Source organism: Myripristis murdjan, chromosome 3 (assembly GCF_902150065.1).
Source record: "Myripristis murdjan chromosome 3, fMyrMur1.1, whole genome shotgun sequence".
In the NCBI taxonomy this organism is placed as follows: domain Eukaryota; kingdom Metazoa; phylum Chordata; class Actinopteri; order Holocentriformes; family Holocentridae; genus Myripristis; species Myripristis murdjan.
Genome location: NC_043982.1, coordinates 30,265,415 through 30,287,870, shown reverse-complemented (window position 1 = coordinate 30,287,870; position 22,456 = coordinate 30,265,415). Strand labels below are relative to the sequence as shown.

The 22,456-nt window shown below is 40.0% G+C and overlaps 1 protein-coding gene and 1 long non-coding RNA gene across 2 annotated transcripts; one reads left to right on the top strand and one right to left on the bottom strand.

The window, feature by feature from the left end:
- Positions 1 to 1,409: 1,409 nt before the first annotated feature.
- Positions 1,410 to 4,694, bottom strand: foxf1 (forkhead box F1). Its single transcript, XM_030045165.1, has 2 exons — positions 3,416 to 4,694; positions 1,410 to 1,983 (listed from the first exon to the last, which is right to left on the bottom strand). The coding sequence occupies exons 1-2, from the start codon at positions 4,392 to 4,394 to the stop codon at positions 1,820 to 1,822; spliced, it is 1,143 nt and encodes a 380-aa protein (XP_029901025.1). The 5' UTR covers positions 4,395 to 4,694; the 3' UTR covers positions 1,410 to 1,819.
- Positions 4,695 to 5,396: 702 nt separating this feature from the next.
- LOC115356023 (uncharacterized) lies at positions 5,397 to 14,930 on the top strand. Its single transcript, XR_003927937.1, has 3 exons — positions 5,397 to 5,630; positions 12,134 to 12,344; positions 14,262 to 14,930. It is a non-coding gene; the product is annotated as an uncharacterized LOC115356023 (long non-coding RNA).
- The last annotated feature ends 7,526 nt before the right edge of the window (positions 14,931 to 22,456 follow it).

The window sequence follows — 22,456 nt, the reverse complement described above, 5'->3', positions numbered from 1 at the left end:
GACCCAGGCACTGTTTTGCAGAAACAATTTGGCCTCAAAGCTTTTGAGAAAAAAAAAGAAAAGTAAATCTATCAGTGCGGTGGTAAGCCTACAGGTTTTTACCCTGTAACCAAATGCTGGTCTGCCTTTGATTTGTTACGGCTTAATTGCTGCAACCAGTATTATTACATAGTAGGTATACTACTTTTGTGCTTAAAATGTTTATTCTTGGTCTGCATCAATCAATATGCATTTTATAGAAAATCTGATTTGGTCATTTAGTGCCTATTTCCAAAACTACATGTGACCTTTGAACCCACAGGGCAAGTGAAGACAGCATCGCTTAAACTGCTATTTTGCGTGTGCCGATTGGGTAAGGCGTAGGCCTTGAAGCTCGCTAAACTGGTTTATGGACTAGCACAGAAAACCGCTAGGATATTACCTCCCTCAAGATTAAGCAGTATGATATTATCATACCAGTCGTTTAAAAAAAAAAAAAAAAAAAAAAAAACTGGTATACCCAAGAATATAGTGGCGTGTAAATCCAGCTAAACTCCGATTGTCCACCTTGTTAACTGTGGAGCTGTATCCACCATGTTTAGTCTGACAGAAATCTTTCATACATTTATAGTGGTTGCATACATTTTCAACCTGATAGTGTATGTAAAGATAGTGTATTTCAGATGAAAAGCATGAAACAGCGTCCTGTATTTTTCTGCAAATAATTTTGGATGTATTTATATTGGCGGTTGTTGGTTTTACGATGATCACCTGAGTGGAAGTCAAAGGTTACTCAGTTTACTCGCCCACTGAATTACTATCATAGTCCTATGGGGACTTAGAGGTTTGGCCTCATAATTGCATGTAGTAGTTAAATGTTACGGACCTGCGACAAAATAGACACATGTGCCTTATTTTTTGTAAATTAAGGCTCCACCTGCTCGACAGATACATTTAATTTCATACAAATGGTGTGTTGTATTATAGCCTATAGTCTAGCCTTTATCTAAGGCCCCTCGCTAATTTTCCTAGCATTTTATACAGTGCTGAAAATAATGACCGTCTAGATACAGCTAACACACAAACGACATAACAGTGCTGACATTATATTCTCAATTTTCATTTTAAAACAAATAAGCGTTCTGACAAATATTGCCAATAAAAGCATACCTCCTCGGCCTAATCGCCTAAAATTAAAATACATAGGCCTACAGAATAAATAAAAAAGTTGCGCTTATAGGCTATTCAAAAAAGTGCCTTCATCTTTTTTTGTTTTTGTTTTTTGCACAATATATGAACATATATATTTATATATATATAGATAATGTCCGTTATTGTTCATTTTAAAAAGTCAACGCTGGTATGGAAGTCCAAAAACAGCTTGAATCTAAATTGTCAAAGAGGAAAAAAAAATAAAGAAAATTTTCTGACAGAGAAATGGAAATGTGCATTTACATATAGGCCTAGTTTAACAAGATGAATAAACATTTACAAATGTGTAAAGTGGTAATCCGCTCTGCAGAACTAAGTACCAAACAGCAGCTGGGCTTTATGTGCCCAGTTTTTACCCCGCCGGTCGATTTTTTTGATGTGCTTGTTTTGTGATTGGGTGCCCGTTTCCGTCTCTTTTCGGTGTGTAAAACAGTATACAAATAGTCCAGTCTCTTTTCCTTGACTTGTGGTGATGCAGTGAGCGCTCTCCAGGGCGAGGGCATGCCTTTGTCTTTCAGTGTTTTTTTTTTTTTTTCTTTCCTCTCTCCCTCGCTCTCATCATTCACTCTGCTGGCCAGACTGACTGTCGTGCATGGCTCAAGTCTGTGTCTGCAGATTGTCCACGCCGTCACATCACGCAGGGCTTGATGTCCTGGTAGGAGACCTGTTGGTGGTGGTAGTAGGAGCCGCTGCCCGGAGAATGCATCGCTGAGGAAGTCATGGCATTGAACGAGAAGACAAACTCCTTTCGGTCACACATGTTGGGAGACTGGGAATGGTACCGAGGAATACCTGTAAATGCAACAGAAATGATTTAATTTGAGTAAAACAAATGTGTAATGCGATTTAAGTTCAGAAAGACTTAATAAATGACAGATCATTGTAATATTTCCTCATTTAAGATTGTAGTTTTAACTTTGAAAAACAAAATAGTAGGCACAAGCATAAATCCAGATGATGCTTTTAATATTTTGATAAGGTTTTCTGTTATAATTTAGGGTTTTATTGTTAATTATTAAATGATAGGGTATTTACTAATAGACACAATTCCGCCTGAGCTAAAGCAATGCTGTATAGGTGATTGTGACAGCTAAGTCTTTCTTGATTGAGTTTTTATGTACTCTGTGGATTATTATAATACCATGCATTATAATAATAAAAACAATAATAATTATTATTATTGTTATTATTTAGTTAAAATTAAAATTTTAATGTTTACTTGATGATTGTATTTTCTTTCCACACCTGTCATATGTAGCTATTTATTTATTTATCTGTTTTTAGGACAGATGGCCCTTTAATGCACACTGCCTGAAAAACGATAATAATAATAATACCTTAAAATAAATTGTGATTTATTCTAACGGAATGAATATAGCTGTTTCACAAAGTGAAATAACATTTTCAGAATAGGTTTGGGTATTCCTTGTAGGCCTAAAATCCAATTAACAGCCACCATGATTGTCAAAATGAACTAGGACGGAGTTTCTGAGAGGGAGGGGTAGCTATAGGCCTAATTGACAGTGGCCTGCTCGCACGCCAATCCCGGAGGACCCAGTGCCTCGGGGCAAGGCAGGCCGGCTCTAACCGCGCTTGTTTTTTTTTTTTTTTTTTTTCTTGGCCGGAGACTGGCATGGCTCTAAACGTGGGTCCCGGTAGACTTGGCTTTCCGTGCGTACTGTAACCACTGTCAGGGAATTTATTAGGGGACCACTGATTTTTTAACCTTTCTCCAGTCCTACTCTATTTAATCGAGGGCTGGGAATTGAAACAGACTATTCTAATTTTTCTTTTAAGAAGCTCTCTTTTAGTTATATCATTTCATCACTTTACTTTACCTCGCCGACCTTACAGAGCAAAATATTTTTTCCAGCTCTCCTCCCGTCATGAAATACAGCTGTGCACAGTGGCAGCAACATGAAAGCGATACAATGCAAATAATGTTTTGTTGTCTGGGAGCTGTTAAATATTATTACAGTTACTCTAAGATGCGCCTATAAAAATATGTGATCCATTATGCAACCAGCGCAGAAATATTGTTCAGGCCCTGCACTAATTGGTTTGACTATAGTACTATTTGAAAATATCCACACTTTTTCCTGCCTCATATTTTCCACTAACTTCATTATGTTTACTTATACAGTTCATAATAAAATTAGCTGACAAATTATGTTTGAATGAGTGAACTTTACAGCTTTGAGTAAAATGATGGTGTTTATCCTACCTTGTAAATCTGTGCCGCTGTGTCCATTCTGGTGCAGGTAAGGTTGGTCTAGTGAATGCGTGGGCAAGCTGGGCTGCAGCGGGTTCGCTCCTGGATTACAAGGAGACAGGGGTTGCTGCTTAATGTAAGAAGCTCCGTTATTCAGTGAGGCAGATGGAGCAGGAGCCCATGCCGAGGCTGAACTCGAGTAGACGGGGTGAGGCTCCATTACTCCGCCGCTTGTGAGTAGCGGGGATGCGGAATTGTCATGGTGGGGATAATCACTCCCAGTGGATCCTGTACAACTTCCCATGTAGGAATGTCCACTGTTGGCCGACAAGTGTGACATGGAGTGCCCGGATAGACCCATCCCCTCCATGTTACCTGCCAGATGTCCATTCATCATCCCAATCCCACTGTCCAGAGACAAGCTGCTGGGCGGACAGGATAGGCCCCCGCCGCTCCCCTGAAAGTTATAGGACTCTGGGATGTGGTTGAACCCCAGGCCGTTCATCATGCTGTACATGGGCTTCAGCGCCTGGCATTTGCGCCTAAAACCCCTGGGTCTCCTTCTGAAGGACCCCTCCTCGAACATGAACTCGCTAGCCGGGTCGATAGTCCAGTAATGGCCCTTCCCTGGCCGGCCGAGGCCCTTGGGCAGCTTGATGAAGCACTCGTTCAGGGACAAGTTGTGACGCACAGAATTCTTCCATCCCTGATACGAGCCTCTGAAAAACGGGAAGCGGCTCTGTAGGAACTGGTATATTTCACTGAGCGTCAGCCGCTTGGTTGGAGAGCTCTGGATAGCCATGACTATTAGTGCTATGTACGAATAGGGGGGTTTCTCCGGTCGGCGGATCCCAGCGTTTGTCTTTTTTGTTTTCGTAGTGGATGACGCGGTCTCCATCACCGCGGTCTGTCCGTGCGGCTTCTCCGGAGCAGACATCGGGCTGCTCTGGGCAGGAGTCTGCGCTGGGGGCTGCTGGACCTCTGCCGTCATTAGATAACTTCAATCGACGTGGTGGCAAATGTAGATGTTCACTTTCCAGCCTCCCCTATAAACAATACAACGTCGAATAATAACTCACATAGACACAACAAGTCAAGAAATCGCCACTAATTATTGTAGGCAAACTTTACGCGCGGGCCAATGACTAAGCTGTCCTGACTAAGTTTTCCTTATGATGCAGTCCTCTGCAGTGTGAAGCCTGCCCGCCTTCAACGCAGCGTCCGAAGTGGTATTAGGAGCAGAACAGGAGCCGCTTTCCACTTCAGTTGGTGTGTTGTCGTGCGTCCGAGAGCTCACTTTTTACTTATCTGTTGCCATCAGCGCATTGGAAGCTGGATGTCTTGGCCATCGTAATGTTGGGACCCGCCCAGTTCCTCCTACTCCAGTGGTGGGCTATAGCATTCACATCTGTGTGCGTTCACTTTTCAAGGAAATGTTTTCTCTCCGTCTTACATTGAAATAGTGAATATATCTTCCATATAGGCTAGCCCACGCAAACTACCTAAGCTGTAGACTCACGGAAATAGCTTAGCAGAAATACAAACTACACGAAATACAAGAAATGCAAATTACTCCACCAGCCGTGGGCACAGGCATGTAGACCAATTCAAATAATTGTCTGATTTTCTATTATAACTTTTTATATTTTTTTGTGTCTTGTAATATTATGCATATTGTGCAAGCGGAATATATAAACATACACACGAAAAACCATCATGTAAATCCAGATGGGTTAAGTCACCAGCACTGCAGATAGGTTTGCCTGCATTCTTATTAAACTGTGATTTTTATTATGAAATACATTATGAGACATTTTTAACGTATGAAGTGCTTTTACAAAAGCACATTCCCCTCATATTCAAAACCACCCTCCTGATTTCTGTAAAAGATAGACAGGAACATGGGCAGGATGTTTATACAGCAAAATGTAAACATTTTCCCTGGCCTTCTTTAAATAAAAATCAAGCAAAAGCCTCGCTGGATCAGCTAATACTCAATCTGACTCGATATGTCCGTCTACTCACAGCGTGTCGAGGAGACCCTGGAGTTTTTTTTTTTACCCAAGAATACAGTATTGTTTGTCAGATGTAGTCACCATATTTATGCAGGGACACAAGGCAAGAGAAATGGACGCCCCACCGCTCTGTGTGCGCAGAAACTCGGACGGGGAGACTTGAGACCGACTCCTACAAGACACTTGCCCATCGGAATGATCCACGGATAAAAGTAAGGCAGATACATCATTTTTCTGTCAGACTATTTCTAGTAAAAGTGGCGTCCCTCAGGCTGAGTGCAGTTGCATGCCATGTGGTGGAGGACCTAAAATGTTCAGGTTCTTTCTGAGTGACATATAACAGCATTACAGTTTATAATTAGAAACAGGACAGAGGCAAAATTGCTCGCTGATGAAGTATTCATTATGCATATACCGTTCTCTATAATGTTTTTATTTAATAGGTCTGAAATTCATAAGAAAAGGCGAATCAGTTTGTTTTATATCTCCCCAGCTGAACAGTTGCATTGTACTTCGTTTAGGGCTTTTTATATAGCTGTGTGAGGGCTACTGAAAGACGATCAGTCCATAACCTAAAACTGTTGACAGTAGGTTGCTTATTGTTCCCCAGAGATCCCGATAGCTGCAGCCTGTAACCCTTTTCCTTGCCGTGGGTTCAGTCAGTTGAGCTTGTTGACGCTCTGATCTTCGCCGGCATTACTGTTTATTATGGGGGATGCTTATGATTACTGTCGGTTTTGACATAATGGAACATAATAGTGGACCAAATAGAGGCTGGATATATTTGTAATTTCATAGCCTAGGCCTGTGCGTAAAACCAGAGAATAGCGTATGTTTGGCGACTTCAGTGCCTGTGTGTGAAAGCTTGCAATAGCACTCATGGATATTTTTGTAGATGATGTGTCAGCACCATATATCCTATTTATGTGCTTAACTTTAAGAAACATTTCAATTTTATAAATAAGACTTAAACATCGAATGGTGTATTGGTGTTTACCTCAGAGTGGTCCCGTTCAAAACAGGTTGGTTTTCCTCCTGCCTGGCTTTTTGCCACGGGGGCAAAACAAGTAAGAAAATATTTCAGTTGTCAATTTTTTATTGTTAACACAGTGGATAGAAGAGCACGCGGGGTGTTCTCTATTGTGGAGATTTCAGCCCAAGAAAAGAAATTAATATAAGTAGCCTTGTAGTATTGTTTTAACCAGTGCCTATACGCGGCCACTCGCTTGGAATGAGGCCCACGCATTTATCAGCGTAGCAGACCACCCAGCGCGCACCAGGGCCAGGCGCGCTCCCGTGTCTTCTCTGCCCACTGCATTTAATTACCGCTGATGACTTCATTCCATTAACTCGCTTTTTTCAGCCTCACATGCTTTGACCCCATATCATGTTTTTTTTTTTTTTTTTTTTTTTTACTTGTACATACGCCCAAAGCCAAGGTCCATGACCAATCTTCGCACAGACACCCAGAGTTTTGTGGTAACGCGTTACTCCATGACACATTACATTCCTGATTTATTTCTTTCACCAGAGCCCTAACCAACTATTATTTTAAACGTCAGTAGTTTCATAAATTTTAAGAAAGTAGGCTACTTAGCATTTCGTAATTCTACATTGAAAATAAACTGTCTAAAACTTTGCGTTGTTTAAATACGTTTTCTAATGAATATCGTCAAATTTGTTGAATTCCATAGTGTGTTGGCCATCAGCAGTACAAACGAGTCATATGGAAAGGGAGGAAAGGGTTACTGAAAAGTGTAGGTAGCACATTATGTTCGTCATTACTGAGTCCCGAGGTCATAACTTCGCTGTTGCTCCACTGCAGACGAATTCATGCACTTTTCCATGACGTCTCATAATGAAATATTTGACAGCGCTGCATCCTCAGGAATGCTCGGCCACTTAGGTGGAGGTACACCACAGTGTGCACAGGCCTGACAGTCTTTCCGGACTGTCTTACAGTTATTTAGTGAGGAGAAACCAGTTGTGGACTAAATGTAAAGCTGCTGCAAGGCTGGAAACATAAATGTTTTTCAACAAATTCCCCTCAGTGAGCTCCAACTGTACAATATCAGGAAGATGACTCTACAATTTAAATATTGTTTTTATTGGTATGGATCTGAATACCACTGTCAGAATATCTGAGTCTGAGGTTTTAATTTTTTTCTGTAGTCGAGTGATGCTTTTTTTGTGGGACAAAAACAGCACCCTTGCCCATCTTACTGATGTTAAAGTGTAAAGCTAACCCATATGCCAAGCCACATCATTTTGCTCAGTGAAGACATGGCGCATATCAAAATGATTGCGTATCCATACCAGTTACACCAAGCGAATTTATAAGTATGCATCCACCAGCTGCAATGTTCAGCAGTGCAATTTAATTTGAAATGCCCCTGGTTTCACAGCGACACATTTACCTGTATGACTCAGATGTATCACGGAAATAGCAGAAAATGAAATAACAGATCTAAGTCGTTATTGGGTACGTTTAGCTGATGAACGAAGATAAAATGAAATTTGTTTAGAAATTAAAATGGCGCCTATGACAATGAGCAATAACCCTTTTCTGTCCTCGGTGCTAAAGTGGAGCCTGAGAGGGTCACCAAAAGGCTGCAGTGGACGTGTTTGGAGCAGCGTGTGACAGATTGATCTATCAATTGGATAACTGCACCGAGAGGCCGTAAGTTCATCCGACTTGAACTTGGAGTCCTTATTTTGGAGCAAGCACTCTGCAAAGTTTTCTGTTATCCTCATTATACTTTTTTTTTTTTTTTTTGCGTCGGGTTGGTGGGGGGCAGTTATCTTTTATAGTAAACTATAGAGCAAATTCAGTCAACATGTAGTTTAAACACTGTCATTTGTCATTTAAAAATCTTAAACGGGCATCAATATGTCATCTTTGGTAAAACGCTGAAATAGAAATGTTTTAAATATATTTTGTTATTCAGAGAGATGAAATGGTTAAATGCCCCTAACACAGTGTAGGCTGTTTATGATAAGAAACGCAGCCTAGACATCAGCCAGACTGCTTATCCGCAAATGGCAGTATTTGAAATCAATATGGCGCAGTTGAACCTTCAGTGTAATAGTAATAATAATATTGTTGTTTATTAGGAATTAGTAATTAGACCTATTAATAACTAGTACAACACTTATCTGATTTTATTCATGGCTTTGGTTGTTTGTTTTATGTTTGGTTGCCGTTTTATAGTGCATTCATGTTGTACAGTCTTATCTTTGGTGTGATGAGTAAACAAATGTAAACAACACTGAACGCACAGATGCAAGAGGGCAGCTGTGTAATCCTGAACTATCAAGATAAGCCAGGTGGGACTGGGTTTGGAAATAAACTCGTCTGCGTGCTTTTGGTTTTGTTCTGATGTGTCTTTTTGATCCATTGATTTCTTCTGTGGGCTTTTGTTTTGTCTGGGTTCGATTAACTTTTATATTTCCCATTATAATTCCATAATGAAAAATATTAAGCTTAGGCAGTGTGGACAATAAAATGATTTGTTTTACATATTTTCGGGAAAATGCGTTAACCAGATTGGGAGACGTTGCTTTTGTCTCACATTCATACAAACAAATTATAGAAGCATCTCAATTGGTTTTCTTTATGTTTGTCTTTATAGCGTCATCCGGGATTGTCGTTTTAATTGAGAGCAGTATAATGTCAAGGTAGGTACGCCCTCATCACTTTCCCTGGCGCTGTAGGTGGCCGTGTATATTTTTGTTTAAGTGGTGTTTATGTGAACGAGAAAGGACGGGATTGCTCGCAGACCGCTGATTGCGCGCATTGGGTCGCTACATGGATTTGAAGTGTATTTGATGGGCACCACCCTCTCAAGTAATCAGCAGCAGCAGAGCTGCGCTCTATGACTTTTTAATTTTCTTGGCTATATCTCGCTGTTAGACCTCCCCTTGTTTACAAGCGTTTGGGAAGAGGTCATGTTGGCATAGCATTTCTTCTCCCAAAGCATGACTCGGTGGGCAGTTGTCATACTTTTGAATTCCATGTTTACATGTTTATGTTAAGCTACTTTTCATATATATGCACGCTCAGCGTGGAAACATGGAAATGCCTTCAAAGGGATCGGATTGTGTCCTTGTGCGCATCACTGAGCCCTGGCCATAATGGACACTGTTGTGGCTGACCCTGCACTCCGACTCAGTAAATTATTATTAATGTAGCAATGCGCTGGGCGGACCCTATCGCTTTAACTCACATTTGCATCCAGTGTGTCAGGTTGCTGGTGCTCCTTTCAGCTGGATGCAGCAGCATATGATCGGCAGATTGACGAAGCTGTGTTGATCTAGTTTAAAGGGATACCCACTTCAGTTTTGTTAACACCTTTGCTCTCTCTTTCCACAGACAAAGCATCACCGAAACAGTTAATCACGGCAATTAATGTCCAAGTCCCAACTTTATTAGGCTATAGGCTGGCTTTTTGGTAAATATCAAATTGATGGAAATAGCAATGGCAGCGTGCAGGAGGAAAAACTGTATTTATCTTAAAATAAAATAGATTTTTGTTTATATTGGTGATTGTTTACCTCATGGGGGCCTGGAGGTCATAGCTTTTATTTAGGTCACCTTTTATTTACTACAATATCAATGTAAGCAATAATTTATTCCTTCCGTATAGCTTTACTTCTGCAGAAAGAGTGGTTGAATTGTTATCAGGGAGGACTGCATTATTTAAACGGTTGTTGTTATTATTCATTGATTAGTGAGCTGAGCGTGCATGATTACATCAAACGGGACTGCGCCCACAAAAGAACATTTACATTGTTGCTACTGATTATTGCAAATGTACGAAGCTTGACATCGCAGCGCCTGGCTAATAGAGCTGGGTTTGTTTTTTTTGTTTTTTTTTTGTTTTTTTTGTTTTTTTGTTTTTTTTTTTTGGAGGCGTCTTGAGCTTATTTAGGTTGTTTTGAAAATTTGCTTAGATATAGCCTTTTTTCTTTTAAGGGAACTTCATTCAGTGAAACGAACAAAAGCGTCGGTTGTGCGTCATGATAATATTGGGGGTATTTTAAACAGTTTAGTCCGTAAATTTATTTACTTATTTGTATTAATTTATTTTGATCGCATTGTTAAGTAGAGACGGCTTGCTGTAGGAAGTGAAGCTCATTATCAAAGCTTACATGAGTCATTTTGTGCATTGTGAGAGAGCCCTGGTCTTCTCAGGAAAACTTGGCAGGCCCTCCCACAACAGTCCCTGGTGTATAGGCAAATTAAAAATACTCATATCCTCATTGTGGCATCTTCTCAGGTCTTTATTCAATTTGGCTTGTGTTAAAATAAAGATTTAAAAAAAAAATGTATTTTATGTTTGAAAAAATGAACTCGTTTTGTCAGCCTTAAGTCCAAAAGTAAATACACCTTTCATGCAATAAAAATGTGAATAAAAGCATAAGTAAATTCCTCCTGGTTTATTCAGTGACTCCACAAAGTGCTGCATTTGGCAGGTTCAGAGGTTTAACAAATTTGAAACTGTCCAAATGTGGTTAGCACTTGCAGGGAAAATGTTCCATATTTTTAAAATATCCGTAAATGGCCTTTATTCCAACAAGCTGGCTGGATATTTTCTGGGTGAACCCAACAGGGGTGAACACTGCAAACAAGCAAACAAAGCAGGGGAATAATTAAAAACCTATAGATCTAGTGAAAATCAAAAATAAGTACACTATATTTTTTCCTTTTAAATGTAGAGGTCCAGACTTCAAAGTTAGATGTGGAGAGCGTTCATGATAAAATAGTCTGCATAATTGTGGATTTAGTTATAGTTGGTTGTTTATAGACAGGCTAAGGCTTTGTCTTGCTGCACATCTCTAATCTATCTGCTAAAATGACAAATTCTAAGTTTTACAATGAAATTGTTAGCTGATGTTAGTCTATTTAGTCTTTAAATTAATGTAATGCAGTTTCTGTTCATGCTTCATCGGTTCACTGTGATAAAATACAGTCAGTTCATTTGAACAAAATAATTTTGTCTAAATAAGAAATGACTGCATTTATTTTCAATTTATTTATTTTTAAAGTTCAACAACATTAATGGTTATCATCAAAGAGGTTTATTCCTCTGTTGTATTTTTTTTTTAGAGAAGATTACATTAAAAAAAGACTGAACTTTCGAACAAATTTAAATGTTTAATTTGTCTTTGAAAGCACAGAGCATTTTTGTTTTTTGTCAATGTGTTAATAACATGCTTCAAAGTAAATTGATATAAACGAGCAATCACTTTTCCTGTTTGTATTTTATGCTAACTTTGTACTAACTGGTAGTTTTGGTGATAACATGGCACATTACCATAATTTTTCTTTCTTTGCAGCATATTCTATTTATCTTTTGTAATACAGAATGTTTCAAAGTGCAAATTATTAATAGGCTAGAATATGTTATACAAACATTTGTTTCTGAATACATTCATTTCAATATTTTAGATGGTCGTTGCTTGATTGAAAGCAAGCATAGCATTTCTGGAGATGATAACCTCTCCCAAGATCACATCCAGTGAGACTGCAGCTATCAGACAGAGCTAATGGCAGCAGAAAGGTATGGATCAGGAACATTAAGCATCACTAACACCTCCGTCTTCACCCAGAAGCCCAGAAAATACACTTTGAGACTGTGATTTTCCTTTCGACACTTTTCCCCGGTACTCCATTTCACTGCTCTGCTCTGCTGTGCTGTGCCCTCTTCTCTAGGGAGCTTCAGTCTGCCACACAGTGAGAGGCACCCTCCCTTCATGCTGCCCCACCCTGCAGCTCTGCACACCTCACCTCCCAAGACTGGTCCATCATGGCTTGTCTCTGATGCAGGGGAGACATCAATAATAAGAGCTGAAGCAGAAACCACAGTCGAAGACACAAAAGAGAGAGGGAGGGCAGACGCAGGCCACAACCGGCTCTGCTGCAGGTTAGCTGCTTTGATAGTGCCTTGATGGCAGTTTGATGGGTGCACATGGGGCGACATGAGCTTATACATACGTGTTTACATGCCTGTTTACATAATATCTATGGTGTTTACGCACAGCCCACCGACTCTCTTTTCTTTCCTCTGAAGGGGGATTTTCCTGTGGCAGGCTGCTTCGGAAAAAGCAATTAAGAATTCCCAAACAGTGCACCACAATGGGAGATATCATTTGTGCAATGTGTGTTCCGTGTCCCTTGCAGTTTTTCTCTGGAACGGGTTGGCTATTTTTAATCTGCGCAGAACCGAACCCACCTACAGACAAACCACAAATTGAACGATGGGGAGGTGGCTTGGGGTGGGGGATGAGTGGGCATGGTAATTGCCTATTGTGGAGCTCAGACTCCTCTCTTCTGCCATAAACAGCTTTGGTAGTTCACAACATGATACCCTGCACTGCAGTCAGTTTGAAATGAGGGCATATCCTCATTGTCTGTGGGAACTCATAGCCAGGCAGTGGTTGGAATCAGTCAGGAATGCTTTGGGATGGTAACTGGATTCAGTTGTAATGCCCGGCTCTCCACAGCGGAACACTAGGGTGGGAAAAAGGCCGAGAGCATTTCCTGAGCAGAGGGGGGTCCCAGCGAAGCATCACACACCATGGGCATCGTGTGACAGCGATCCTGCCAGGCCTTAGCCCATGATCCCAAGTGGAGAGGAGAGAAATGGAGAAAAGGGGGGCGAACAGTTTAAATGGGAGAGGGGGGGAAAGAAATGAGATGATAAAGAGGCTGAAACAAAAGACGTTCAATGAGGCAAAGGTAGTTATGATAATGCACGTGATGGACTGGTAGTAGATGAAGATGAGGGAGGTAAAAACTGCCCCTTTTTCTTCTCTCTGTAAGGGAATGATGCAAAAATGTTGCTTGTGATACACCATCATTGTGCTGCCATTTCAGAAGAAGAATCTATCAAGTATTATAACCTGAAGATTAGTGTTGTCTCTTAAACACCATATTTGTAGTTTTACTTGTTTGTAACAGTAAGAATCATAATGAGCAGGAAACTTTGTTGCTTGTGTTTGTCTGTGTGTGAATCTGTGTCTGTTTGACTATCTCTGTGTCTTACTGTCTTTGTGTGTGTGTGTGTGTGTGTATGTGTATATGCTTGCATTCACGCCTGCGCACATCTGTGTTCATGGCTGCATGTCTGCATCTATCTGTTAGGGTGTTGTAAATATCTGTGTGTGTATCCAGACTTGTGCAGGCAGTCACATTCTGCTCCCTGTGGCTTGTGTAAATGTTGGGAGGATCTCGGGAGGAATCTTACCCTATAGTTGTCAAAGGGCTTTTTATTTCCACCTGCTACCGGCCTCTTTCCGTTGGTCTGCTCTATAACAATGGTACTGGGAAGGTAGTAGAGTGCAAAGTGATTGATGTTGGATTGTGTTTGGCCCTTCTTCAGATTGGGGCCTGAAGGGAAGTCGCTATCCCTCCCTTCCACCTCTGCTACCCTGCAGTAAACGCAGAGCTTTATGGGGCAAAGTGCTGATCAGGCCTTTCTCAGAAATCCCATTTTAACAAAGTGCCAATCGGCCCAAAAGACAAGTTGGCAGGCACACATAAACAGGGTTTTCATGACTCATAAATCAATTCACCACTACATGAAACAGGATAAAGTTAATTTATGCCACACCGTCTAACCAGAGTCGCTCCCTTCCATCTTGCCTCTGGCCATCATTCCTTTTTTTGTCCTTCCTGGGGGCTCCTTTGGGTGAAAAGAGATACACACGCACATCGCAACGGCATTCCTTCCATTTTACTGAAGAGCAGCGTGGCAAAGAAAGTGATCTATCACCCAAATTGCTTGTCTTTCTCCCTGTCTCTATTTCTAACTTTCTGTTTCTCTTTGTCCTTCCTCTAGGCTGGAGTGGGCAGGCGTGTGGCTTTGGCCGCAGGAAGCTGTGAATTCTTTGGAGAATGGAAGATGTCTTAGTGGGGAGACATACTGCCCCCACCTCATCCACCCACCTCAAAATGACCCCTGACCCCTTCATGTGTTTATATCAGACTGTGGAAGTGAGAAATAGTGATGAGTCACTCTGGCTCTGCGTTTACACTCTGGAGTCACGCAAGGAAGGAAATCAGCCACGGTCTGCTAAAAGTGGCGAGGTGAGAGAGAATAGCTGCAGTCCCCCAGCGCTGCAGTGATTTACCTCTTACAGTCTAAATTTAATTCACATCATCTATGCTGCAAGAATTTTCTACCAACAGAAAACAGCAACATTTGCGCTGCAGTTGGCAGTCATTTAAGGAAAAGGCAAATATTTTGCAGTCACTTAGAATGGTCCAGAAGATGTTTGTGTATGTTTTTGCATTCAATACTCTGACATCTATTATATGATCACATAAACACATATGATAAGCATGATGAGTTCTCAGTTGACAGAATATGCATAAATTAAAGAGCAAAATATTCCTGACATCCATGAGTTTCACGTCTTCTGAGACAGTGTGCTGATACCAATGCTTACCAGTGTTTAAAAAAAAAAAAAAAAAAAACTTGGACAATGTTTTTCACTTCATCATGAATCCTGATAATCATTTTCCTTTCGTTGTAAAATAAAATTAAAAATATGAGACAATTAGAAAATTAAGAATGAGAAATCATGAACAGCTAATTTTTCAGAAACAGCAAACACATTCAAATTTGGGGGTAAAAAAAAAAAATAAAGCAAATTATGCTATTTGAGCCAATTAGAGGGTCAGACACGGCTCTGGGGCCGTAAACTGTCATGTACCACCATATCAATTTTCACCAGTGTTCTTAAAAATTCAGATCTTCAGTTTGTAGGCAAAACAATACAGGTACCATATGGATTCATGTCATTTTATAGTCATGCATTTTATTTTATGATGATAATTATAAGATGAAAATTTTGCCAACTGTGTTATTAAATGTCTTTATGTATACTGTTGATAATATGTCTTAAGACTTAACAAGGCCTTGAATACTTTGAGGGCAAATGTAAAGTGAGGTCACTGCTGCAGCCAACGGCGGTTATTGAAATCTTGTTGCCATAGCGCTACTCCGTCTACACTGTGTGCTGCTAGATTGCACAGCTGTTGTTTTTAAGAGAAGCTCCAGTTACTGTAGCTGCGCTCTGTAAATAAAAGTGACATTCATCCTTTTGCCTTTTTTCCTTTTTACATCATTACATGGGTGCAAGAAACTTCATCACTGACTGGAACGAGTAACCTTACACACACAAACACACACATATACACACACACACACACACCCGCAATGAGAGAGTCAGCAACTCTTATTTTGGCCCATCTCTCCTGAATTGTAAGTCCTGTCAGGAGTTTTGATTGATAGTTGTGTTTATCACCATATTATTAAGTAATCAGGCTCACCACAGCTGGGTCTGAAGCTCCTTAATTCCAGTTACAGGACTCGGCTTCTTGCTAATTAAAGGTTTGGGAAAACTGTTTATTTTTGTGAATTTTTGTAAAATATAGTTGTCTGTGTTTTATGAGACTGCGCTGATTGTTGTATTTGTATTCTATCTGGAACACTTAGTAGTAAAATGTGATCTGTATGTCTTCATTTGAAAGATCTTGCATATTCAAATGGACAGGAGAGAGAAAAATATGCGGCACTGATTATATACAGACAGTAAAAAAAAAAAAAAAAAGTAGTACCCTTACATGCAACTTGACAATGATAGTACAAGATATCTTTGTATATAATGCCAGAGGGCCAATATAGGGCCATGTTCTCTGTATCAGCAAAGGCCTCCTCTGGCTTTCCCCATGCTACTAGAGTCTGAGGCAGGCTGCGTTTGTGTACTGCTGAGGTAAACACAGTCATGGCAAAGTGGACATGCTGCTGAGTGTGTCCTGACTGGAGCTAAAGAGGCACTGTGGCACTGCACTGGAGGCACTGGCAGGTTTCTAGAAGTAGGGTTAATGTGATGAATGGCCATTCGGTAATGGGCCATGTATTAGGGTGAAATGGCTCTTTTAAAAGCTCTAGCTTGCACTGTTGCTATGGGCAATTTGATTCGGGCATCAGTCAGGTGGCAGATGTTTCATGTTGGATCAGACAACCCTCTTGCTTTCTCTCTCTCTCTCGTTCAGTCTCTCAAAAAATGATGTAAGAACTAAATTCCCTGTGAAACAGCTTGTAGTAATTAAAAGAAACAGTAACTTTGTGCAGTCAAAATGGTCAGTATTGATACCCAGTTGTCTTAAAATGTTTGATGAACACAAACACGATGAGAACGCTCTGTTGTGCCCAAACGTATAATACTGCACAAAAATTTCCTGTCCAGGACACTTCAGCATCAGCGAATTGCTGGATGCTGAAGCAGGGAACATGTACATCAATACAAAACTCTCCTGGACGACTTCTGCTGTGGGCTGATCTACACAGCATTGCCTGCACATTTCATGTATCCGCCGTATATACTGTATGTTTACAATTAGTTCTGATTATGAAAAGACCCAATGTACACACGCATGGCTTTTCTGTACATATGGTTCTTCAATCTGGATTTTTTTTTTTTTCTTTTTTTTTTTTTTTTTAAGATATGGTCAACAGCTGGTGATGCACATACCCAAATGTGTGTGTCCATACGTGTTATCTTCAACTATAATTTAGTATAGAGTACAAGAAAATTTTTAAAAATTATATCTTTTTTTTTTTGGCATGCAAAACTTATCTATCTATCTATGTATATCTGTAATTTTGTTAATTGGAGGAATCTCTTTTTTTAATCCACACATTTTAGTATCTCATATGTATGTGTGTGTGTGTGTGTATATATATACAGAGAGAGAGAGAGAGAGAGAGAGAGAGAGAGATTCATTCTCAATGTAATAGGTAAGTGTTAAATCTGGCATCCAAACTTGGCCTCAGACTTATAGCATTTTGATCTTTGCCTAAAGGTAGTAAAGTTAGTAAAATTCCACTTGAAGAAGTGATTGATGATTAATTCCCTGTTCTGTGGTGGAGTCAAAACGTCAAGATAAACACGGCAGGGAGTGAAGAAGCTTTTGGTGGTCCATTTGTTTGCTATTAGTTTTCTCCATGCATGAAGGAGCTGTGGGTCACTGTCTGTATCATCTGCTTATCCAAAGAAGCAGAACCTGACCACTAAATACTTTATTTTATCAGTAATAACCAGCATCTATGATTTGTGACTATCATAAATACTGTAGTACCAATTTATGGGTGCTTGACCTGAGGACTAAAAATGGATTCACCTTGGTTTATCTGTTTTTCTAAGGAGGTCATGTGAGGCACAGGAATTAAAACACACTTAAAATGCCTGCTTTCTCTGAATTTCCCATCGTGAAAAAGTGGAATAGATCTCTGTTTACACTGCTGTCATTTATTATGGCGGCATTAGGACATTTTATTGGTTTTGTACCACAGACAGGGGAAAATCCAATCTGAATGGAGGCAATGGCAGAGATCTCAAATTGTTGAGTCTTCTTGGTTAAGTGGATAAGCGTCATTAGTGAATGTTTTAGCGTGGGGAAAAAATAATTAAACTGGCATAAACACAGGAGCCCCTTCAGGGATTTATCTCAAAATCAGATAGTAGTGCTTAGTTTATCACCCCTGTCCTTAATATTGAATAAATAGTAGTAAACACTCAAGGTAAACTGGATTCCCACTGGCTTTATGTGTTATTTATTTCTCATGATGTTGTGTGTGCAAAAGAGTAAGATCCAACAAAATTAGATTCATTGCCATCTCTTTATGCCAAAAATTCAGTTTTACTGTACTGGATGGTGTACATTACACTCCAAGCTTATCACAGGTGTTGGGAAGGACAGACAGATGGACAGACAGGCAGCCAGATGGTTCCACTTTGACGTCTGCTAATTCCAGGGAATCAATCCTAAATGACACCTATGGGATACACAGAGTGGATTTCCTTCTGATGCAGATTGGTAGTGGTTTGCAGATGAAAGACAGTAAAATAAATAAAGTTGTGGCGAGCAGGCAGAGTTCTTCTGTCCACACCATGCAGCCATAATGGGATACATACTGATGTGAATGGGTTTTGTAGGTCTGCTCCTGTTTTCACCACTGTTGCCTTGGAAACACTGATGAACTTCTGCTGCCAGTTTTTTATGGCTGAGTATCTGTGTTGACCTTTGTTTGTGAGAAGTACTGAGTGAAATCTTTCTGCGATATTTACCGAATTGTAAAGAGTTTCCTAACAAGTGGAATAGCAGTGATTAGGAGGAACAGCAGCTCTGTTCCTTGTCACCCATTCTGCTAGTTGAAACGCCTGCTGGCCTGCTGCTGCTGATACTGTTTTAATCCTAAAGCAGGTCATTAAATCAAACTCAGCAGTATCAAATGGCTTTTTAACCTCCTCCAATCAATCTTTTCATCAGCTGCTGTGTCTGTATCTGCCTGGAGTAAGAATAGTAATGGTAAGACAATACAGGCTTGTCTCATCCCGGCTGGAATCAACATCATAGTCCTACAAGTTAAAGTGACCTCCAGTTCCCTCCATGTGCCAGTGCAAATTCAACAATGTATTGTGCAACATTTCAAGTTAGTTAGAAACCTCTTCTAGTTTTTTAGTACCTCTTGTTGTTGAGAGGGTGGGGTGCAGTAAAATAAAAAGCGTCACACTCTCTTCTCTCTTGAGGAGGCAGACGTGGTTAAACAGGGTCAGCTGAAAATAAGGGATGCATGTTCAGGACTACATGCATGCATCAGGATGTGCTGAGGGAGACTTGCGCTGGTGCAAAAGGGGCTCTACTCATGGATTTGTCACTGGTGCCACTGAGGTGATTTATTCAGATTTTGGTCAACTCCTGTCTGACGTACCTCCACAAATCACAGCCTGGGGTCTGGCTGACCCAAGGTTTAGTTTTGTCTCTGACTCTCTGACCCTCATGCAGTCCGTAGTGACTGAGGGCAACACCCACCAGTGACATCGCCCGGGGGCATTTACAGGCTCCTCTGACCAGGAGTAAACCTATCCTGTCCTCAAACTGCATAGTCCTGAAACTGCATTAGGAATTACAGTGAATCAGACAAACAATAACCCTTTATTCCTTTAACACATTGTGAACAAATGATGCAATTCAAGGTACTTAACCGAATAAATAATAGACATTACAGTAACATAAATGTAAAAACAGTAGGGCTGTACCTAACTCTAAAGTTGGCTCAGATTTGGCCTTTATGACAAATTGACTCAAGATATGTCACTGCCATGTGTCAGATTTTCACTGAAGGTTTATAATTTCTTTCATGCCCCATTACTACGACCAACGGCACATGGCCAGTGATCACTATATTTGTTCAGTGGCCATTAGTGGTGTCCTCCTACCCCTGAACTAAGTGTTAGAATAATTTGAAAGTTATGTCTTAAATAGAAATGCACTTTCCAGTTTGACTGGACCTAACAAAGTATTCGTTTCTTATTATGTCTGCTGACAGCCACACAAAGTTTGATGGTGTTCTGTGATTCTGTTCAGAAATTAGTAGGTTTTTGTTTTGTTTTTTTGTTTTAGTTTTGTTTTTTTTTTTTGTGAAAAACCCCACCCTTTTGGCCATCTGTGTGGCAGTCGGCTGTAAAAATTAATCAGTTCTCTCTTGCACCATGATCAGCTTTTCCATAAATGTCATGTAAATGTAAAATCATGTAAAATTTCATGTAAATCCATTCATAACTTCTTGAGATTTCTTGCTCATACAGAAACAGAAAAAAGACAAACAGAAAAAACAAAGACATACGAGGGTAAAAATATAACTCTTATTCAGCTCCAGTAATGAAGGTAAAAAATATATTTTACAGATGAGAAAGGCACTTGAAGCTCCACTAAATCGGAGGCCTGTGTTTTCAATCCTCCAGACCTCCTCCTCCTCCGCCCCCACAGTGTATTTCCAGATAATCTGACATATCGCTTTTTTCAAGGAGCCAAAAATGTAATTTTTCAGAGGACTGACCATCTTGTATACAATAAAACTGATACCTGTTTGCTCAGTGGAGTGTTTGTGATGGGTGAGGGATCAGTGACCACCAGCAGTGCTGTGTGACCCAGGGGCTCAGGGTGATAAGACCTCCATAACTCTCCTTTATCCCCCTGCTCATTATCAACCTCAATCCCAGATCTGCCCTGAGCCCTCTGGCCATCGCAGGCCAGGCTGGTCTCCACCATCCACAGCCCTCTCCAGCTTGGAGATTACCGTCGAGACACACTGGCTCAGTTTAATAACCCCCAAAGAGACGGGGGTGAACGATTTGTAGCAGTCAGCTCTGAAGGAATGGGAAGTGCTCAAATTTAGACAAAGAATTTACTCAAGGGTTTTATTTTGAAGAGACCATTTTGAGGTGACTGTCATAATCATTTTGATAGACTTTTATTTTGTGCGTTTAACAATGTTTTAAAACTATGGCTTGGTGATATATTAATATAATGTTGATATCATGATATAGAACAAGATGTCTGGGATTTTGGATATTGTAATATGATATGGCGTGCATTTTCCTGGTTATAAAGGCTTTCTTACAGATTACTGTTGTACTGTTTATTAGCCTCTTGTTGTTTTGTTATTATATCCACAGTACTGACGATTGTTTATCAAAAAATCTCTGCGTAAATAGTGTAGTCATCCCTACAATGTTCTAACAATATCAGTATTGAGGTATTTGGTAAAAGATATTGTGATATTTGATTTTGTCCATAATGCCCAACCTCATTTAAAACTTATATTTCAGTCCACGTCTGCTTTTTGTCACTGTAGTGATGACTGCTTTTTTGCAATAATACTTTCCAAATGTCCAAATGTCCAAATGTGCATACTCAAAGTTTGTTAAAGCAAGCATTATTTGCTTTCCTATAATACTATTTTAGCCCTGTTTAATAGTGAGCTATAAACAGACCTCTATCTTTGAATCTGCTCAGGCATTATTCCTCTCTCAATTGTAATAAATGGAATTAGCTAATTTTAGGCTTTCTCATGAGCTTGGACTCAGACATGATCAGCAGGACTATTAAGGCTGTCCCCCAGGCCGCTGCTCTCTTTAAATTTTGCTTTCTCGGGAAAGACTTATAGCTTTCAGTAGTTGAGGCCAGGAAGATGTGTTAATATATGAATATCAGAGCTTTTTTTCTCACCTCGCGGGCCAACTGCTGTTATTCCTGGCCCCTAGTGTCTGCCGCTTGGCCACACATTTTTCATCAGGTTCTTTGAGCTGCTAAACAGTGGACTGTTTTCATTCGTTTAACTTTCATGTCCCCGTAAGAGGGTTCTTATGAACTGAACCTCTATCCCACCAGTGCTAAATGATTCCTGCACCATAAATGTTATTCACATCAAGCACAGAACGCCTACCTGGCACTAGTCTAAATATAATGAATTATTAAGCTTTGATTTCTCTTGACTTTGATGCACTGCGTTTATTGCAGTGCATACAGGATGCAGTTTAACATGCTTGTTTTCTGTGCTGTGGTTTTACCTTTTGATGTAATTGATTTCACAGTTAAGCTCATATATTTTTATGTGGCAGAAAAAAATGTTTAAATTGTCCATTCATGTTCATTTTTTTCCTCTCCACCACTGAAATACAGTTTAGACTGATTTTCATGTAATAAAAACATTTCTCGTCATGACCACAAGTGTTTCCTTCAGCTATTGTTTTTGAGTGTACATGCATGTCTGTGAACGAGTGTGCATGTGTGCATGCCTGTGTGCGCGTATACGTGTACACACACACACACACACACACACACATAGAGTAATACATATATATACATATATATATATATATATATATACATATCTGGCCATCGTCTGATATTTTGAAGCTTTACTTGAGGAGTGACCCAATAAAAACATTTATTATTAACTGAAATATGAAGTTGGATTTGGATTTCACTGGGTAAAAGGGAAAATAAAATGACAGTTTCCAAACTGTTATACACGATTAACGAACCTGGAGACAAAAACCTGCTTCACCCTGCAGTGTTAATGTTTGCTATTTCACAACATTTCTAAAATATTTAAGCAAAGAAAAAGCACATTAACATTTAAACATTGCACAGGAAAAAAATCTAATTTGAGCAACCTTA